The sequence below is a fragment of the Podarcis raffonei genome, chromosome 1 (genome assembly GCF_027172205.1).
Source record: "Podarcis raffonei isolate rPodRaf1 chromosome 1, rPodRaf1.pri, whole genome shotgun sequence".
In the NCBI taxonomy this organism is placed as follows: domain Eukaryota; kingdom Metazoa; phylum Chordata; class Lepidosauria; order Squamata; family Lacertidae; genus Podarcis; species Podarcis raffonei.
In genome coordinates this window covers 8,472,974-8,494,692 of record NC_070602.1, presented here as the reverse complement: position 1 = coordinate 8,494,692, position 21,719 = coordinate 8,472,974, and the positions used below count along the sequence as shown (strand labels likewise).

General features: G+C 46.5%; 1 protein-coding gene across 4 annotated transcripts in view; it reads left to right on the top strand.

Annotated features, from left to right (window-relative positions):
• RTN1 (reticulon 1) overlaps positions 1–21,719 on the top strand; it is a 143,823-nt gene that overhangs the window by 44,025 nt on the left and 78,079 nt on the right. For all 4 annotated transcript variants that reach the window (XM_053397796.1, XM_053397715.1, XM_053397871.1 and 1 more), the window contains exon 2: positions 20,940–21,674. In XM_053397796.1, the coding sequence (XP_053253771.1) occupies positions 20,940–21,674 (735 nt within the window). The remainder of the gene's footprint in view (positions 1–20,939; positions 21,675–21,719) is intronic.

The window sequence follows — 21,719 nt, the reverse complement described above, 5'->3', positions numbered from 1 at the left end:
CCCAAATCCACACACAGCCTAGTAGCCCCTCCGGAGGAAGCCTTGCGATGTCCTCCAAAAGTTGTTGAACTGAAACTCCCATCAGCCCCTGCCAGAATGGCCAGGGATCAGGGAAGATGAGAATTGTTCCGATGCAGCAGGGGCAGTTAGGTCCTCCCACCAATGCACAATGGATGGTTGGTGTTTATTATCCTTCGAGGCTCAAAAGTATAAGCCCCTTAGGGACCATAGGGTAAAGGGACCCCTGACCATTAGGTCCAGTCGTGGCCGACTCCGGGGTTGTGGCACTCATCTCGCTTTATTGGCCGAGGGAGCCGGCGTACAGCTTCCGGGTCATGTGGCCAGCATGACTAAGCCGCTTCTGGCGAACCAGAGCAGCGCACGGAAACGCTGTTGACCTTCCCGCCAGAGCGGTACCTATTTATCTACTTGCACTTTGACATGCTTTCGAACTGCTAGGTTGGTAGGAGCTGGGACCGAACAACGGGAGCTCACCCCGTCGGAGGGATTCGAACCGCCGACCTTCTGATCGGCAAGTCCTAGGCTCTGTGGTTTAACCCACAGCGCCACCCGCGTCCCTCTTAGGGACCATAAGGGCTTGCAAAACCTGCTTTCATTGTCCCAAACACCAGTGGTTGTGTGAAAAGCCCTGTTGGTTTGTTATTTTGAAATCCTCCTGCCCACTTTGGACAGCCCTGCCAGTGCTGGTTGACCAGGGAGCTTTTTCCTTCACCCCAGCCCCCTGGAATGCTGCTTTCCTTTGTGCAGATGAATTGCAGCGACGCAGCTTGCAAATAAGCCAGCGATGAGTTGGGGAGCTTGGCACGCTACAGCGCCAGGGAAAATGCAGAGTCGATGTTTGCTGTGCAACTCTCTCCTCCTGCCTGTGGGTGCTGTTTGGAGAGAGGTTCCTTTCGGCGTCTGCGTGGGGATGCTGTTGCCATCCGAACGGGAGGCCTGGCGAAACAGAGGCGGGAACTAGAATGTGTCTGGGGTGGGGAGGGGAGATGTGCTGTTAAAATTATTGTTGGCAGGGAGACTCTTTGGCCTCTGAGTTGCTTCCATGCAGATTAACAAGCAATACATTATAGAGAGAGGGAAGGAGGGAGGGAGGGAAGGAGGGAGGGAGAGGCCTTTGAAGCTGAGAGGGCAACTTTTTGGTTTCCCAAGGGTTTCCTGCCGCGCTGTCTGCTGTTCAGCACAGTCCCACAGCCAAGACAAAGAGCTGACTTTGTGCCGAACTGGGCAGCGTCAAATCTCCTCCCGGCACAGAATTGTCGCCCTTGGATATTGGGTTTTGAGTGTCACAAATAAGGGTGTGTGTGTGAATAAATATTTTCAGCAATGTGTGTATTTGTATGCACAGTTGAGACATTTTTGTATACAGTGGTCATTTGGAGAACTGCATCATTACAAATTTCAGAGAAATTCATATTGTTTGTGGAGAAGAAACCTGAACTAGATAGTTTCTCAAATGCAAAGAAAATCACGATAATACAGTTGTACCTCAGGTTACAGACTCTGCTAACCCAGAAATATTACCTCGGGTTAAGAACTTTGCTTCAGGATGAGAATAGAAATCGGGCAGCGGCAGCAGCAGGAGGCCCCATTAGCTAAATTTCAGGTTAAGAACAGAGCTCCAGAACGAATTAAGTTCTTAACCCGAACTACCACTGTAAACTGCATTATGCCCAATAATAATAAATAATAAATTTATTAAATAGAAAAGTAAATCAAATTCTGCCCCCATCCCTACCAGGAATTATGATAAGCCTCACCCTTATGATCTAAAATGGATTGTTTCCTGACTGAAGGAAATTTATTAGCCAGTGGACAGGCTTCATTCATTTTCAGATGAAGCAGGATGGCAAACTCTTGGTTCCACGCAATGATTTGAAACCCAGAGATAGATAGACTTCTGACTGCAGTGCAGGAGCTGCATCTCTTCACTTAGAAATGAACCTCCCTGAGCTTCTTGCTTTATTAATCATAAAACGGCTTGGGAAGCCTCTTTGCAAACACTCTGCGTACCTTCTCCTCCTCGGGCACTCAGTTCACGTTCATTTATCCTTGGCACCGCGCTGGTAAAAACACTTAATCCATGGCCATATTTGCCTCCCTTTGCTTTGAAGCTCAAAGAGCATGTTGTTTAATCAATAAATGAGAAAATGGAGGAGAGGAGAGATCAGGCATTATTTGCAACTGGGACCCGTGGTCTTGATCCTGTGCCTCTTTTCATTTGAGGTGTGTGCGTCTGTGTGTTCCTCAGGCAGGATGAGGGAGAGGGAAGGGTTGTAGCCACAAGCTGCACCTGAAGCAGCAATATGCAGGTATCCTGCTCTTGAACATGGATGTTCCATTCAGGTGTCATGGCTAACAACTATTGCCAGCCCTCCCTTCCATCTGCCCAATCCTCTTTCAAAGCCATCCAAAAGCCCCACTGCTGGCCACCACAACCTTTGGTAGCAAATTCTGTTAAGCGCAAACACTGGTTCTTTGTATGGCCTTCCCATCAGCATCTGGTTGCTGATTTTGTTCGTGTGTGTGTGTGTGTGTGTGTGTGTTTTTTTTTACAAAAGCATGGATGATGATGATGATAATAATAATAATAATAATAATAATAATAATAATAATAATAATAAATAATTTATTATTTATTAAATGTGTGAGGGAAGGGATCATGTACAACACCTTCCACAGATAAATGGAATGAAATAAGATTTTAGCTGTAGTAGTAGTAGTAATAATAATAATAATAATAATAATAATAATAATAATAATAATAATTTTTTATTATTTAGACCCCGCCAATCTGGCTGAGTTTCCCCAGCCACTCTGGGTGGCTCCCAATCAAGTGTTAAAAACAGTACAGCGTCAAATATTAAAAACTTCCCTGAACAGGGCTGCCTTCAGATGTCTTTTAAAGATAGGATAGCTGCTTATTTCCTTCACATCTGAAGGGAAGGTGTTCCACAGGGTGGGCACCACTACCGAGAAGGCCCTCTTTCTGGTTCCCTGTAACCTCACTTCTCGCAATGAGGGAACTGCCAGAAGGCCCTCGGCGCTGGATCTCAGTGTCCGGGCTGAATGATGGGGGTGGAGACGCTCCTTCAGGTATACAGGACCGAGCCCGTTTAGGGCTTTAAAGGTCAGCACCAACACTTTGAATTGTGCTCGGAAACGTACTGAGAGCCAATGCAGATCTCTCAGAACCGGTAGGAAGTTATGTATTAATACATAAATAAAATAAATATCATGTAACAAACTCACTTCTCCACGTGCACATCCTTACGTGGCCGAAACAGCGCTACCTGTGCACAGGAGGGAGATAACAGCAGGCTTGAGGCGTGTGGGGTGACAACAGAAAACCAAGAGGGGGGAATGGAATGTATAGTGGTACCTCTGGATGCGAACGGGATCCGTTCCGGAGCCCTATTCGCATCCTGATTAGAACATAACACATGACTGCACGTGTGCGGGTCGTGTTTTGCTACTTCCACGCACGACGTCATTTTGAGTGTCTGTGCGAGTGGCGAAACCTGGAAGTAACGTGCTGTGTTACTTATGGGGCGCCGCGGAGCGTAACCTGAAAACGCTCAACCTGAAGCATATTTAACCCGAGGTATGACTGTAGTGTTTTAGAAGACGACTTGGGTGGCTGGAACGGAAACAGTCTACAACATTTTGTTGCAGTCCCCAACTGTGTTCTTTTTGAGCGATCGTGTCTGTAAAAGATTCGGCTGCTCAATAAAACCTGACTGGCTAAAAATGAGGTTAGATGCCAAGGTTGAGATAATGCTTCTTCCTTTAGCAGCACTGTGGAAGAGAGAATTACAGCCGCTGCCACTTCTCTCACCTCCTGTTACACTAGTTAGTTACACAGGTCCAGACCCCTCTCCTGCCAGCTACATCAGTCCTGCCTCAAGACTGCCTCACGATCTCTATCCATCCAGGAAGCTTGAAATACTGGAAAGATGTTTTCACATTTTAGGGCATGGGTGGGCAAACTAAGGCCCGGGGGCCAGATTCAGCACAATCGCCTTCTAAATCCGAACCGAAGACGGTCCGGGAATCAGCATGTTTTTACATGAGTAGAATGTCTGCTTGTATTTAAAATGCATCTCTGGGTTTTTTGTGGGGCATAGGAATTTGTTCACCCCCCCCCCCAATATAGTCCGGACCCCCACAAGGTCTGAGGGTCAGTGGACCGGCCCCCTGCTGAAAAAGTTTGCTGACCCCTGTTTTATGATGTTTCATTCCCTTTCTGTGACACCAAACCCCAAAGACGGATTTGACTAATGAGTTCTTCTGACGCTTGCAATCGATCCTGAACAGATCTGGACACTTGAAGTGCACTCTGAGAGAGGAAGCAAAGAATTGATCCATTGCAGGCTTCCTCCTCCATATTAGATGGTGGATGCAAACAGCATCTGTGTGGAAGATTCTTCTGGTCACAGGTGTCTCTGACAACCCCTCTCTGGTGCCCAAGACAGATTATCTCCCTTTAAAGAAGGTGCCCACTGTTCGCTGCTTTATTCCTCAGCTCCTCCATCAGTGTGTGCCCCTCCACACCATCTATAACCCTGGAGGGCCACTGCCAGTCAGTGCAAACAGTGCTGAGCTAGATGGACCAATTGGTCCGACTCAGGGCCATGGATTCGAGCCCCGTGTTGAGCAAAAATATTCCTGCATTGCAGGGTTGGACTAGACCAGGCACCCCCAAACTCAGCCCTCCAGGTGTTTTGGGACTACAACTCCCATCATCCCTAGCTAACAGGACCAGTGGTCAGGGATAATGGGACTTGTAGTCCCAAAACATCTGGAGGGCCGAGTTTGGTGATGCCTGGACTGGACGAATCCTGATGGTCCCTTTGCAGCTCTGTGATTCTGTGGGCCAGTGTCAGTATAATACTGCTCCCTCCGTACATTTCAGTTTGCTGCTGCTGCTGCTCTGAATTTTAGCCAAATTGCCCCTGCCCATCTGTTTAGGATTAAGGATGACAATAGAGCAGAGTGTTAATAAATGAAATGGAGTAGCACGCCTTGAAAATAGCAATTAAAACAAATAATGCAGCCAGGAAATATTATACTTCCTTCGGCACAGGGGGAGTGACTGTTGATTCTTACAAAATAGCAGTCTTGATAGCCATCATATTCCGTGAGCGTCCCTCCTCTGTGCAATAGAAATTTATTTAAAAAGCAAGAAAACAAAAAGATTATAATTCTTTACTGGATCTGCTCCAACCTTGGCCCTGAGCATTCTTCTGGATGAAGGTCATTTCTTGATGCAAGGTCACTTATATTTATTCATTGTTGTCGGAGCATCTCTCCCTATTTCATTGGCGGAACTGTTACCGAACTGACTTACTTTATTTTACTGCAATAGTCGCCCACTTGGCCCATGATGGGCAAAGCCAGGTTCTTGTTAGAGAAAGCAACTGAGCGGCAGGAAACACCATAGATTCCTCCGTGCTTCCCTACTGGGACCTGAGCTTTGTTTTCTAGGTCACTGATGGCTGAGCTCGACACATTCCTTCCCTTCTATGTTTGCGAGCAGATGAGGCAGCTCTCGGCGTGTCATCGGAGTGCATCGCCCGCTCACGGCAGTCTGCTGCGAGGAGGACGGGGCACAACTAACGCTTTTGCAGGAGGTTCCTGGTACTCCAGACCTCACAGGGAGGGAAAGATGAGGGGAGTCCAGCACAGAGCTACAGACAGCACCTTCAAACAGGGGGCTGTCCTCTGACATAAATACATAAAAAGAGCCCTGGACCATGGGTAGGCAAACTAAGGCCCGGGGGCCGGATCCGGCTCAATCGCCTTCTAAATCTGGCCCACAGACGGTCCAGGAATCAGCGTATTTTTCAACAGTGTAAATAAGTTTTGATGGATGTAATAATGGAATACTGAATGGTTTAATTTATGTAAAATATGCAAGGATTTATGATGTGCGGAATGAACCATGGAAAGAGAAGTTATTGATATTTTTAGGATGTTTAAATGAGTATTCTAAATTGTAAAACAGAAAATTTAATAAAATTTTAATTTAATAAAAATTAGAGAGGGAGAGAAACCACCACCTCCTGAGGGAGACGGTGCCACTGTCGAAACAGCTCTGACTGTCAGAGATTAAGATTCTCATGCTCTACCGACTGAGCTGTTTAGACAGGAGAATTCCCAGCATTACCTGGAAATGCTGGGGTTTATACCTGGAACCTACTGCCTGCAAAACAGATGCTCAACCAGCTTTGGTCCCATAGTATCTCCCAAACTATTCTAAAGGGTCTCTCAGCCCTCTGGACCAAATTTCGGGAGGAGGGTTCTCCTGTGAAATCTCCCATTCCAATCTCTGAGAGACGATGCCTTCCTCGCTTATTTTGATTTCCAGCCTCCCTAGCCTAATTTCCTTTCCTTGGCTGCGTTCCTGACAGCGCAGCCTTCCACCTTCTGAGATGGTGACTAATTCCCTTCCTTCATTTATATCGACACCTTCGGGGCATTATAAACTGTGCTCTCATTGCCCTGGAGTCTTCCCCCAGCGTAGCTATAAATGAATCTGCCTAAGTGTGTCCCCCTGTGGCTTATTCTCACACAATTGTGCTATATTAAGTGTACGCGTGTGGTTTTTCTATCTCGGTAGACTTTTTATTCTTATGCAGCACACTTTGGGATTGATAATAGCGCATGCATCAAGGTGCTCCATCACCAACAAGCCCCCCCCCCGCAGCCCTCATGCTGTACTGCTGATCCCAAATCTTTGCACCCCGCTTCAAATGCTGCAAATGCAATTGCATGTTCCAAACTAAGCTGAGTCAGGCATCCCAGTATACTGTATTTTTCGCTCGATAACACGCACCCAACCATAACACGCATGTAGTTTTTAGAGGAGGAAAGCAAGAAAAAAAATACCGTATTTTTCGTCCTATAGGGCGCACCGGCCCATAGGACGCACCTTGTTTTTTTGGGGGGGGGAATGAATAAAAAAAAATTATTCCCCCCCCAGCCGCGGCTGCCGCCCCAAGCCTTGCGCACACCTGCCCGAAGCACGGGGCACCCTCCGGAGGGCTCCGCATGCTTCGGGCTGCAGGCTGCCGCCCCAAGCCTCACGCGCAAGGCTTGCGGACACTCGCCCAAAGCACGGGGAGACCTCCGGAGGGCTCCCCGTGCTTCGGGCGACAGGCTGCCGCCCCAAGCCTCACGCGCTCGGCGGGATCTCCCGCCGGGCGCGCAAGGCTTGCAGACACTCGTCGGGGCTGCAGGCTGCTGCCCGCAAGCCTTGTGAGCCCGCGGGAACTCCCACTGGGCTTGCAAGGCTTGCGGATAGCTTCCTGAAGCCCGGAGAGCGAGAGGGGTCGGTGCGCACCGATGCCTCTCGCTCTCCAGGCTTCAGCGAAAGCCTGCATTCGCCCCATGGGACGCACACACATTTCCCCTTCATTTTTGGAGGGGAAAAAGTGCGTCCTATGGGGTGAAAAATACGGTATTCTAAACGAAACAGTGGATGTATGATTTTTGTGGTTCATGCTGTGGCCACAGACATGTGATCTGACGGTGAGTTTGAGGTAGCCCAATGCAAAAATCCTGAGGATCCATGTGAATCCATGTTTGTAACCACGTTTTTGCACCACTGCGGCCCCAGGCAACAGTGGGTGCGTGATTTTTTTGGTGCAAACTTGTAGCCATGGACATGCTATGTGATCTGATGGTGAATTTGGGGTGACCCGGTGCAAAACTCCTGAGGATCCATGTGGATCTGTGCTTTGTAATCACGTTTTAAATGGGATGGGAAGGAAAAGCACTCAAGGGACAAGGAGTACGTGTGGAGCAGGCTCTGCTTCTCTCCCTCCCCCCCCCCCCCCCCGCTTAGCGAGCTGAAAATCTTTCCTGCTATTTCCAGCAAAGTGGGAGGAGAGTGATACAGAGAGCCTGTTGGCTTTAAAGGAGCCAACCGGACAGGAGCCGCTTACACGAGTAAGCGCTCTCTCCCCTCCCGCTTTGCTCCTTTAAAGAAGCAGGCACTCTGTCCCTCTCTCCTCCCCATTCAGCAGCTCTTCTCCCGCTGGAAACCACGGAGGAGGGAAGCATTCGCTGTGTAACACGCACAGACATTTCCCCTTACTTTCTAGGAGGAAAAAAATGTGTGTTATGGAGCGAAAACTACGGTACATATCTATATATCTATATTTATATTAATTTGCATACAGTCAAACCTTGGTTCTGAAATGACTTCGTTTTCGAACGTTTCGGCTCTCGAACGTGGAAAACCTGGAGGTAAATGTTCGTGTTTTCGAATGTTTTTTGGAATTCGGACGTCCGACGCGGCTTCCGCTTCAGTGCAAGAAGCTCTTGCAACCAGTCGGAAGCTGTGCCTCCGTTGTCAAACGTTTCAGAAGTCGGAACTGTCTTCCACAATGGATTATGTTTTACGACCGAAGTTTGACTGTACCGCTCTATACCCACAGGTCTCAGTGCAGTTCACAAGATAAAATCACAACATAAAAGCACAAAATGCATAACAACCACAACCACAACCCAATAATCCTCCCAACACATTTTAAAAGCATGTCAATCAGTCAAAAGCCTGGTTAAATAGGAATCACCAGAGTGGTGCATGCTCTAGTTATCTCTCGCTTGGACTCCTGCAATGTGCTCTATGTGGGGCCACCTTTGAAGGTGACCCAGAAACTACAACTAATCCAGGATGCGGCAGCTAGACTGGTGACTGGGAGCGGCTGCCAAGACCATATAACACGGGTCTTGAAAGACCTACATTGGCTCCCAGTATGTTTCCGAGCACAATTCAAAGTGTTGGTGCTGACCTTTAAAGCCCTAAACGGCCTTGGTCCAGTATACCTGAAGGAGCGTCTCCACTCCCATCATTCTGCCCAGACACTGAGGTCCAGCTCTGAGGGCCTTCTGGCGGTTCCCTCGCTGCGAGAGGCCAAGTTACAGGAAACCAGGCAGAGGGCCTTCTCGGTGGTGGCACCCGCCCTGTGGAATGCCCTCCCACCAGATGTCAAAGAGAAAAACAACTACCAGACTTTTAGAAGACATCTGAAGGCAGCCCTGTTTAGGGGAAGCTTTTAATGTTTAATAGGTTATTGTATTTTAATATTCTGTTGGAAACCCAGACAGATGGGTGGGGTATAAATAAATAAATTGTTATTATTATTTTTATTATTATGTTTTTGCCTAGCACCCTAAAGTTGTATAATGAAGGTGCCAGCTGAACCTCCCTGGGGAGACCATCCCACAAACAGGGAGCCGCTGCAGAAAAGACCTGTTCTCTTGTTGCCACTATCTGGACCCCTCATGGAAGAGGCATATGAAGAAGGAGAGCTCTACACAATCCTGTCCCTCCTCTTTGGCTGGGGGGGGGGGGCTGATTATATGCATGGTAGCGATTCGGCTTACTTGTAGAACATTGGTGTGCAAAGGGGAAGTGTGGACAGCTGTATTCTCTGGCCACGGTGCTAAGCTGAGCAGTCTAAAAATAGGAGCCCCAAGTGGCAACAAATTTAGTATCTAGGCCAAAAACTCTTGCCGACTGCTTCGTATTTTAATTGCCTCCTCACAACCTGCAGTGGCCCAAATTGTTGCAACGTTGCAGCTAATAGCGTATGTGCCAAATTCCTCCTTGCGGTCGCTTGTGTGTTTAGGTGGCCTCATCCACTACAGAAAATATTCTTTCCCTACTCAAATGCAGATTTTGGTGTTTGATTTGTAGCTGCCCTTATCCATGGAATTTAACCAAATCAACCCCTTTCGCATCATAATTACAAGCTCATTCATTGTTGGTGTTTTGGACTGAGGCTTCAGCCTCCGTAATCAGTAGCCTTGGCCAAGCTAGTTTTTCTCAGACTCGGTTCTTACCTGTGAAATGGGCACAAGAGTGGCCTAACTGTGTAAGCCTGTTGCAGTCAAAGCAACAAAGTTTCTCTCTTTTTTTAAATAAAATATTTATTGAAGTTTTACAAAATGAAAAAAGAAAAATACAAATAAAAAACAGTTCCATCTTTCCATTACATTCTTTCATTTACTTAATTCCCGGACCTCCTCTAACCTCCCTTTTTGTATTCCAGTTTAATTTGTCAGTTCAGCAAATCCTTCCCCTCTTTGCTTATCCTAATCTTTAATCTTAAAATAATGTAACATTAGATTTTTGCTTGTTAATAGTCCATTTTTTCATACTCCTTATAGCATTATAGCTAAAAGCACATAACTTTTAATCCAACATCATTCTAACATTCATTAATTTTGCAATATTTCTGTAAATAGTCTTTAAATTTCTTCCAATCTTCTTCCACCGACTCTTCTCCCTGGTCTCGGATTCTGCCAGTCATTTCTGCCAATTCCATATAGTCCATCACCTTCATCTGCCATTCTTCCAGGGTGGGTAGGTCTTGTGTCTTCCAATACTTTGCGATAAGTATTCTTGCTGCTGTGAAGGGGAAATCTGGGTGCGTCCTATGGGACGAATGCAGGCTGTCGCTGAAGCTTGGAGAGCTTCCAGGCTTCAGGAAGACATCCGCAGCCTAGGCAGCCCTGTTTTCCTTTCCACCCACAACAATCCTTGCAGATTACCTCAGGGTTTGAAGCAGCATTGAATAAGGAAATGCATGTGTGCAAATTCTCATAACGGACCCCGGAATCCTGGTTCGCAGCAAGTTTTATGAATATTGCCACTGCAGCTTCCCTGCTTCGCTCTTCAGCTGACTCTGTCATGCTTTAAGATTCCCGCTCCTGAGGGGAAATGTACCTGTTAAAGCCTCCATTTCAAAACGGGCGGTCCTTCTCATGTTATGACCGCTTCCATTTATTTCTTTTATTTGCAGCAGCCCGTTAAAAATCTGCACTTTGCTCGTGGTAAAGGATGTGGCGCGGCTGTAGGAATCTATTTTGTTTTTCAGGCGTGATGGCAAGCTGTTGCCCCTGACCTATTTTAATAACAAAAACTCCTAGAAATTACAGACTCCAGTGAAAAGCTTTAGTGAATAAATGCTACGCTGTCGAAGATGATCCATGGAGGACTGGTTGTTGTTTTGGCGCAGGCGCTCTGTATTTGATGGTGCGCAGTAGACTGTGACCATGGCTATGCATGCTCTTGTGTTTTTAGGAGGAAACAGTAACACTTGCGTTTTGATGCCCATGTAATGCAGATCCTGTGCCAAGAAAAGGCACGTTCTGCAATGCAAATTCTGCGTGGGGCTGCCCTTAAGAATGTTTTGGACGCTTTGGCCGGTGCTGAGTGAGAGCCGAGCATAGCAGGAATGTGTGTGCCTTGTGCATCTCCAGGGGCGACCTGGAGGGAGGGGAAGAGAGGTGTTTGTAAAGAGTTTGAAAAGTTATAAAAAAACCCCCAAAAACCCACCCCTCAAGGCAGGGCCGGATTTAGGTTTGAGGAGGCCCTAAGCTACTGAAGGTAATGGGGCCCTTTATATGTCCAGCTGTCCTTTGTCAACAACAAATTGTCGCTTTTTGGTGTGTTGAATATATGCTATATGCTATATATGCTATATGCTATATGCTATATGCTATATATGCTATATGAATATATGCTATATGATCTCCTGCCAACCTAGCAGTTTGAAAGCATGGCAAAGTGCAAGTAGATAAATAGGTACTGCTCTGGCAGGAAGATAAACGGCGTTTCCGTGCACTGCTCTGGTTCGCCAGAAGCGGCTTAATCATGCTGGCCACATGACCCGGAAGCTGTACGCCGGCTCCCTTGGCCAGTAAAGAGAGATGAGCATTTTTAGGGGTTTTTGAATGTTTTATGTAGTTTTTCAATTTCATTGTTCTGCATTGGGACAATGACAATAAAGATATCATATATCGTATAAAGATATCGTATATCGCAACCCCAGAGTCGGCCACGACTGGACCTAATGGTCAGGGGTCCCTTTACCTTTACCTATATGCTATATGATAATTTATGGACCTAATAGTTATCTAAAGCCATTTGCATATGCAGAAAGTAGGCACCCTATATATAGAAATGAGCCAACCAGTGATATTTTAGGGAGCAGGCTAGCAGGTGAGGCCCATGACTTACATCATAGGAGCCTACACAACACAAAACACTGTTGCTGCATGTAGGGTTTTTTTATTTGTTTTTCATCTTATATTTTGGAAATCTGCATCCATTATTTTTTTACATTTTTTGGGGGGCCCCCAAGAGAGAGGGGCCCTAAGCTATAGCTTGTTTCGCTTATACGTAAATCTGGCACTTCCTCAAAGACATAATGCCCGGAGGTTGTACTCTTCAGGGGTGGTTCTCACGAATCTGGAAGGTGTGAAAGATTGATGCATCACGTTGATAAAGGACCAAGATCACCAAGGGTCTGAAACCAAGCCTGAGGAGGAACCATTGAGGGTGCTGGGGTATGTTTAGCCTGGAGAAGAGAATATAGAGAATTGATACAATAGCCGTCTTCAAATATCCAAAGGGCTGTCACTCGAAAGATGACTTGTTGTGTGGTTGCATCGTGGATGCACCAAAATCCACACACAGACTATAAGACAATCAAACTGGGGAACAGTCATACCTCCTCTGACTTCGGCATGTGTGAGTCAAGCATGAGTCTGCTCCTTGCGATAATGAGTTGAGGGGATGCCACGGCAAGGATATGATCACTGGATTTCTTAGGACGTGTGTCTTCTGTGGGGGTATCAGTCACATGAGCCAGACTGCATTTGTAAAGGGCCTTTGCATTTAGCCTTAATTTGGTCTGCTTTAATTCTTACCATTTTCTGAGAAGTAAAAGCTATCCAGATACCTTATTTGTGCAATTTAGCTGGGGACAGTCCCAAATTTGCTCCTGTTCATTGAGGTCTGCCTTCAAGTCATAACCAGTTTCCGACATCAGCTTGCCTTTGATACACTTCCGACAACCTAATCTCTTAGTTCAACTCGTGGAAGCTTTTGCTTACTTGAAGCAAATCAAGTGTTTTTGCCTAGATATCTCCCAGTACTGTGAAAATTGATCTTTTTCTTTGTCAAATCTTTTTTAATTGAGTTCTACATTGCAAATTTAAATTCAAACATTAAACATCAACATCATCATTTAGGATTCCCTGAATCCTTCGACTCCCCTGTGCCCTTCCACGGTTACCATTATCAATCTTCTTTTCAGCTGCTTCACTTATTTTCTCTATTTTAAAAAATAACAACCCATTTTTACCATAGTTTTTAGTACATTACAAGCATTACTCAAATCCTGCCAAAGTTTTTAGTTGTTTACAGTGTTCTCTTAAATACACTGTAAATTTTCCCCATTCATTCTTAAAGTTCTTCTCTTCCTGGTTTCTGATTTTCCTGGTAAATTTCGCCATTTCGGCGTAGTCCGTCATCTTCATCAACCATTTGTCTCCAGTTGGGGCTTTATCTTCTTTCCATTTCTGGGTCCGGTAGTATCCATGCTGCTGTTGTTGCATACATAATCGTTTCTGCTCCTTTGGTATCTCTGCACCTAAAATACCTAATAAAAAAGCCTCAGGTTTATCTGTGAAAATGCCTCTTGCCCCTTCAAATAGAGGACTTCTCCAGAGGATACTGTCCTCTGTAAAACTGGCCATATGGTCACCTTACACACAAACACTCCCCCCCCCCCCGAATGCTAGGAGTCATAGTTTGGCAAAGGCGTCCACATTTTTTCTCTTACAGATCCTTCGCCGCACTCCTAACAGAACTATAATTCCTAGGATGCCCCTGGATGTACTGAGTGGCTATTAAGCTGCCCGTAGTGTAGGTGCCTGTTGTCTTTGTCCATGGAGTTTTCTTGGCAGGGATACTAGAGTGACAGCATCTTCAAAAAGCAGAGACACCACCTTGTCACAAAGGTCTGTATAGTTAAAGCCATGGTTTTCCCAGTAGTGATGTATGGAAGTGAGAGCTGGAGCATAAAGAAGGCTGATCGCCGAAGAATTGATGCTTTTGAATTCTGGTGCTGGAGGAGACTCTTGAGAGTCCCATGGACTGCAAGAAGATCCAACCTCTCCATTCTGAAGGAAATCAGCCCTGAGTGCTCACTGGAAGGACAGATCCTGAAGCTGAGGCTCCAATACTTTGGCCACCTCATGAGAAGAGAAGACTCCCTGGAAAAGACCCTGATGTTGGGAAAGATGGAGGGCACAAGGAGAAGGGGACGACAGAGGACGAGATGGTTGGATAGTGTTCTCGAAGCTACCAGCATGAGTTTCAATAAACTATGGGAGGCAGTGGAAGACAGGAGTGCCTGGCGTGCTCTGGTCCATGGGGTAACGAAGAGTCGGACACGACTAAACAACAACATTAGTGTAGGTGCAACTTTTGTCCCTGCTGTTGCTCCGAGGAAAGCTGTAAATCCGTCATCTTATAAAGACAGACGGTTGCCGATAGGTGTTAAAAATCAAGGTGAGCCGGTTGATGGATTTTACCTGCAGCTCTGGCAAAACACCGAATTTACTCTCGTTCCTGCTTGCAAATATGACAGGGAGTCTCACCCACTCTTTTGAGATGAAGAACCTTCAGAGAGATAACTGAATATCCCCGAGGCACACAGTGCCCTTGCTGCTGACAGCGCTGTTATTATCCATATGACAAATATCTTACGCTATGCTGTTTTTCTAAACCACTGGCTCCCTCCTCTCTGCTGCCACCGCACCCAGTGCCTATCTATTCCCCATGCCTATTCAGAAGGTGTGTCGGTTCAGTTTTCCTATAAAGCCCGGAGCCTTGTTATCGAGGTGATGAGCTGTTTTCTGAGTTTGCAGCTAGAATGACTCGTGGCATCCTGGGAACCTAAACCCGTGCTTTCAAAACAGCAGCCGCAAGCTGTGACTGTAGTCTAGGGGCCGAGTGTTGCCTCAGCACAGCTGAGACTTGCTGTCGCTGGCTCCGGGACAGCTTTTTTTTGCAAAGCCACTTTGTGCATGTGCTTTCTTTGCTGGCAGTTCATGCTTCTAGCTCTCATGGAGGGGATCAGCAATTTGAGAGCAATTTCCGGGTGAACTGCTGTGTTAATCTCTTGCAGCGAAAGGAGCCTTGCGGTAGCTTAAATAACACGAAGTGTTATCTGGAGTTGCAGATTCATATATACATGATTGGGGAGGGTTGTAAATAATGAGGCTGTGTACACACCATGCATTTAAAGCACCCGGCAGCCAGAATTGATCCACATACTGGCTTACACCAAATGCCTTTGAGGACCATACTCCCACTAAACTCTCAAGACAATTTTGGGGATTATAATATTCAAATGGAGGAATATTTGTCCCTTAATTCGTGTGAATTTAGGAATTGGGCCAAGCAAAACAGAGCATGCATTATTGCTGCCCTACTCTCTTTGGTACCCTCAGATTAAGGGCAACCATTCAAGGCCTCGCCTCCTTGAGACACTGACATTTCTGTAATTGCATAGGACCTTTGTGGAATGTAGGTTTCAGCAGATGCCCTCAGTGTACTTAGCGGGGAAATACCTTGGAATAGCTCCTATGGAACAGAAATGGATTTATGGACGTAATCAGGTTGAGGATATCGTGCACTGATGTTGATTTGCCCTTTATATATTTTAAAAAATCTCCTATTCTTTAATGGTTCTTGGATCAATCGCTCCAGGAAGTGATCGTTGACCTCTTAGCCAATAAATATGCACAAGTTACACGCCTGGTAGCCAAATTTGCTCTGGCAGCTAAGAAGCTTCGCTCTAGTTGTTTTAATGCATTATAATTTTAAACATTTTGTGCTGCGGACTTTTATAGACTCATGTTGTGTGATTTTAGAGGAATGTGTTGCTTTTTGCCCTCTGATGTTCATTGCGAAGGCCTTTGGCTATGTACAATAAATTGAACTGAATTGAATTCATAGCACCCCCCCTAAGAAGCTTGGGAGCTGTAGTTCACCCCCTAACAGAGCTGCAATTCCCAGACCCTTAAAGCAAAATTTCTCCAGGTTTCTGGGTGAGTGGGTGCTTTAATTGTGCTTTAAATGCACGGTGTGTCTTGCAACCTGAGTTCAGAAGGAAATGAAATGCAGAGCCGAGTCTGCCTGAAATCCTGGAGAGCTGCTGCCAGTCAGTGTAGACAATATTGAGTTAGATGGTCTGGCATAGGATAGCTTCCTATATTCCTAACCTAGTGCGGGATCTTCAGCTCAGACAGCATGTCCTTTGCCACAGAGCGATGCTCCCTGCCCTGTAAAGCAAAGGAGGCACTTAAGCAGAGAACCTGTGTATGTACATATATATGTTTGCAGTATGTACACACCTAGTTTGGCCCTTGCATACGGGGAGAAGCTTAAAGGGTTGAAGAAACTTATGCAATCATTTGACTTTGAGGACTAACATCCACTTCCCCTCCTGCCTGGCTGTCTGCTGAAGAAGAAAGCCTGCAGGCGCTCCGTGAGCCAGCTGTGTGCGAGGGGTGATTGCTGAATCACAGTCTGTAATCTCCGCTCAGTAATCCTGGCTCCTTATTTTTGTCCTTGATCGGGACGGGCTCTGACTGTGCAGCCAGAAAATGCTGTTGCTGCTGCTGCTGCTGCTGCTTCCAAGACAGGGCACTTCATTTGCAAAATAGTGAAACAGGGATCACTAAAAATAGCGCTCTGCTTCATTGGTTCCCGGTTTGGAACAATTTATTTGGCTGTGTGGGGCGCTTTGTGTGAAAGGTATTGGATTGGTGTCTTGGTTTGGTTGGACGCAGAGAGGTGTGGGGGGGGAACCAGCTGGGAAACCCCCAAGGGAAGAAGGCTCAGAACCCAAGGAATGGTGATGGGACAACGATGAGTAGTCAGAGGGAGAAGACTAGGAGGTGAAGGTGTTGGAAGCTGAAGAGGTTAACAGGGCTTAGTGAGCGGGGAGAGGCTGTGGCAGAGAGAAGTCCGGAATCAGAGGAAGAAGCTGAAGCAAGAGGGTGGGAGGAGAGAGATCAAGAGGCAGAGGTGAATCAGACAGGTGAGGAGTTGTGGTGATTTCCCCTCCTGCTGTGGTGAGCTCCCCTTCCCAGTACGTTTCCGAGCACAATTCAAAGTGTTGGTGCTGACCTTTAAAGCCCTAAACGGCCTCGGTCCTGTATACCTGAAGGAGCGTCTCCACCCCCATCGTTCAGCCCAGACACGGAGGTCCAGCTCTGAGGGCCTTATGGCGGTCCCTCATTGCGAGAAGTGAGGTTACAGGGAACCAGGCAGAGGGCCTTCTTGGTAGTGGCACCCACCCTGTAGAACGCCCTCCCTTCAGAGGTGAAGGAAATAAGCAGCTATCCTATCTTTAAAAGACATCTGAAGGCAGCCCTGTTTAGAGAAGTTTTAATATTTAATGCTGTATTGTTTTTAACACTCGATTGGGAGCCGCCCAGAGTGGCCTGGGAAACTCAGCCAGATGGGCGGGATATAAATAAATTATATTTTATTTTATTTTATTTTATTTTATTTTATTTTATTTTATTTTATTTTATTTTATTTTATTTTATTTTTCTCCCAGATCCAGGAGAGGCATGGAAGGGTGGTGGAGAGGTTGGTGGCACCCAGTTTCCACTTGCTTGGGGGGGGGGACCCTGGAGAGGAGGGGACTTAGGCAGCTGTGGGGTTGCAAGGACTTTCAGCCTCAGCAACTGCTTCATGGGGGCAAGACCTGCCGGAGATGGGTTGTTGCGCTGATTAGGCCTGACACTCCCGTGCAGATCCTGGTTTTGCTAAGAAAGAGTTAATTCCACTTGCTCAGTGCATCCAATCAAGTAACCTGTCAGACAGGAGATAAGCAACATTCAAATTTCTGTTTTAGACCGCCTTTTCTGTGATATAGGTATGATGTATCTGGGGTGGTGGTCTTGAGCTACACCCCTTCTGTGATGTATGTATTATGTTTCTGGGGATGGTCTTGATCTACAGGGTGGCAATTTCAAAATGTCTATATAATAATAATAATAATAATAATAATAATAATAATAATAATAATAATAATATTTTTTATTTATACCCCGCCCTCCCCAGCCAAGGCCGGGCTCAGGGTGGCTAACAAGCAATAATAAAAACAAGTTGAATGAATACAACTTAAAAACAAGATTAAAATACAACATTAAAATTTTGAAACATTAAAATATTAAAATACAACCTCATCACAGGAGGAGAAAGAAAAAAGAAAGAGGGGGAGGGAATCAAATTGGCTCCAAGCCAAAGGCCAGGCAGAACAACTCTGTCTTACAGGCCCTGCGGAAAGAAATCAGATCCTGCAGGGCCCTGGTCTCACGAGGCAGGGCGTTCCACCAGGCCGGGGCCAGCATTGAAAAGGCCCTGGCTCTGGTTGAAGCTAATCTAACTTCCTTAGGGCCCGGGACCACTAGGGTGTTGCTATTTATGGACCTTGAGGCTCTCCATGGGGCATACTGTGAAAGACGGTCCCGTAGGTACGAGGGTCCTAGGCCGTGAAGGGACCTAGGACCTATAAGGCCTTGCACGCCATTGTTCTGGGTTCCTCCTCTTTTCCTGCATGTGAGGGGACCACCCTGTTGTGGCTTGCTCCTGTCACCAGATCTGTGCCTAGGAATGTGGCACTGAAGGAAGTGTGAACAAGCCCAAGCGTGCACCCCACTCTCCTTCCTTCAGCCTCATCAGTTCAGAACAATTCCCAGATTTAAAATCTCAACGTGGTTATCATTTTCACATATCGGGGCCTGTTTGTACCCTGGCTGCTACAACAGAGAGCTCTCTGCTGAGGCAAGCATTTCAGGCAGGTGTATGAATAGTGCATACCTGCACTGGGTCCCCCCCCATCCAACCACTGAGCCAAGACTAAGAGCACCATCTACTGGGGTACAGCAGCATGTAAATTTGATTTCTTAAACCCGTAAGCCCAATAAATTGCTTGCATTTTCTAACCCAGTATTCATTGGCCTGGTACCCTCTAGAGGTTTTGAACTTCTAGGAGCCCCAGCCATGGAAGATAGGACTTCTGTTTCTTGAAAAGCTTGCTAGAGACTAGTAATAATGACTTTGGGGAGATCTGGCACAGCTGGGGTAGGCAAGGGGTCTGAATGCACAGTCTCCAGTAGCCAAAATATGCATGGCTCAGAAAGAAAGACTTGGTAGCCACGCAAGAGGTTATTTGGCCACCACTGGCCTGTAGGCATGAGCTTTGTTCATGTGCATCCTAGTTCTACCAACTCCTTATACAGCCCTACCATTGTTCTCAGCAGGGTTATCAAAGGAGATCTTTCTGTCTTGAGTTTTCTAAAAAGCTCTGCCTTGTGGCAGTGATGCTGCCACAAAGAGAGCGAGAGAAAGTATTTGTAGTTCAACATGTGGAGGCACCAGGTTGTGGAGGCCACCATAGAGCAATGAACAAAGATTCAACCCTCAGACTCCCATGAGCTAAGTGGATACTACCTTGTTGAGAACATCAGCTCTCTTCTGGTTGGTTGGTTTTGGCATAGCCTTCCCCTGTGTATATATACCAGCATGGAGATTATTGGAAATGATGAACGTGCAGACATGTTTCGTGGGAATTAATCAGCATGCTGGTGGTTCACGCCTCCTGATTCTTCCTGCTTTGCTCCTTCCCTGGTGCAAGTGGAAGAAACAAACAAGAAGCCACAATTGAGCTCGGTTGCCTGTTACGTCTGAACCTGGGATCCTGGTCTGCTGCTCCCTAACAAGCCAGAATCACTAGCTAGCCTTCAACCACGGTTTATTGTTAGCTTTTGAATCCTGGCATTTTAAGGAATGGCAGATGAGAATCCTGGCTTAGGACATCACAGGAAATCAAGCTTAAGTGAGGTTTCTCCCACTTGCACAAGGGGCGGAGTGATGGGGAATCCATCATGCACCGTGGACCAGCCTGCTGTTCAGTAAATCATGGTAAGACAGCAACTCTGGCTGACCATGATGTTCAAACCCATCCATTGACATGATGGTGAAGGGTTAGTCTTTACATACTTTTTTTGTATTGTAAAAAAATGTTTTAAAATGTTTAAAAGTACCATATTTTTCGCCCCATAGGATGCACCACCCCATAGGATGCACCTAGTTTTTGGGGGGGGAATAAAGAAAAAAAAAATATTTCCCCCCCCAGGCGCGGGGCTGGCGCGGGGGAAGCCCGAGCTCCCCCCGACCCCAGCCCCAAGAACAGCCCGCTATCCGCAAGCCTAGGGAGCCCGGCGGGAAGTTGCCCCGGTCTCCCCAGGCTTGCGGAGACCTGCGATTTTGCGCCGGTCTCCCAAGGGTTGCGCAGAGCTTCCTGAAGCCTGGAGAGCGAGAGGGGTCGGTGCGCACCGACCCCTCTCGCTCTCCAGGCTTCAGCGAAAGCCTGTATTCGCCCCATAGGACGCACACACATTTCCCCTTCATTTTTGGAGGGGAAAAGTGCGTCCTATAGGGCGAAAAATACGGTACTTTCCCCCCAAAACCCAGAGTCTTTCTGTTGTGGATAATTCAGACAGAAATTCCCAGGTGTCAGAAAAGGTTATTTATGTATGCTACAACTGTGGCCCGTGTTTTGTTAGCCCCAAAATGGAAAACCAAAGAAGAATGGCAACTTAAGTTGACAGAATATGCACAACTTGTAGGCTAAACATATAGAATAAGCAAACAAGATGAACATACATTTAGAGAAGATTGGAAAATGTTTATTGAATATATGGGAAATAATTGTGTACAGCTGAAAACGCTGGCAGCATTAAGATAAATTCAACAGTGCGAATAGGTTTTGATGGATGCAATAATGGAATGCGAATTAGTATAGTTTTTGTAAAATATGCAGGGATTTATGATATGTAAAATGAAGCATGGAAAGAGAAGAAAGGAAGTCATTGATATCTTAAGGATGTAAAATGAGTATTTTAAATTGTAAAACAGAAAATTTAATAAAAATTATGAATACATACACACATATATGTTTAGTCTTTACAGGGAGGATAGCAGGTTCCCCTCTCTCACACACTAATCCTTATTTCTGTGTTTGTTTTAGGAGGCATAGCGGCTTCTCACTTCTATGATTACAGTTCTTCCAAGACATCAGAAAGGGGCAATGGCTCCTTTTACACTTCCCTGATTTCTGATGACTTCTATGCATCTCAGGATTCCTCTTACTTCACCGGCAACCTGCCCAAAGCAGGAAGCCAGGTTACGACTTCAGACAGCATGGAAGGATTTCACACCCAGGATGGGACTGTGTTCGAGTCCCGTGGCCTGTTTAGCTCCGATTCGGGGATAGAGATGACCCCGGCAGAATCCAGCGACGTCACCAAAACCTTTGCTGATCCCATGGAGCAGATGAAGTCGGACGCTTATAAATACATGGACATCAGTCGATCGGAAGAGATCAAATGTCAAGAGAGGTGTGACACAGGCTTGGGAGATGTGGGGCCTCCGAGCTTGAATAATAAACACCTGGAGGATATTGCTGGACCTAAAGGGACAGTTTCTGAGGGGAAACCTGGGGCCAAAGAGCCAGGCTTATTTGAGGGGTCAACTTTTCCATCTGAGACGTTTGGCGACCAGCAACCCCACCCCACGGTAACAGCGCCCGTCAAGATTACTCTGACTGAGATAGAAACCTTAGAGGGGCCTGCTGCAAAGGAGAAAACCCCAGAAAAGCAAGAGGCAGGCCTCAAACCAAGCCACGAAGTGGTTCCCACAGTGACGGTGTCCGAGCCAGAAGATGATAGCCCAGGCTCTATTACACCACCTTCTTCAGGGACAGGTAAAGACTGCTTGTACTAGGGACGCGGGTGGTGCTGTGGGTTAA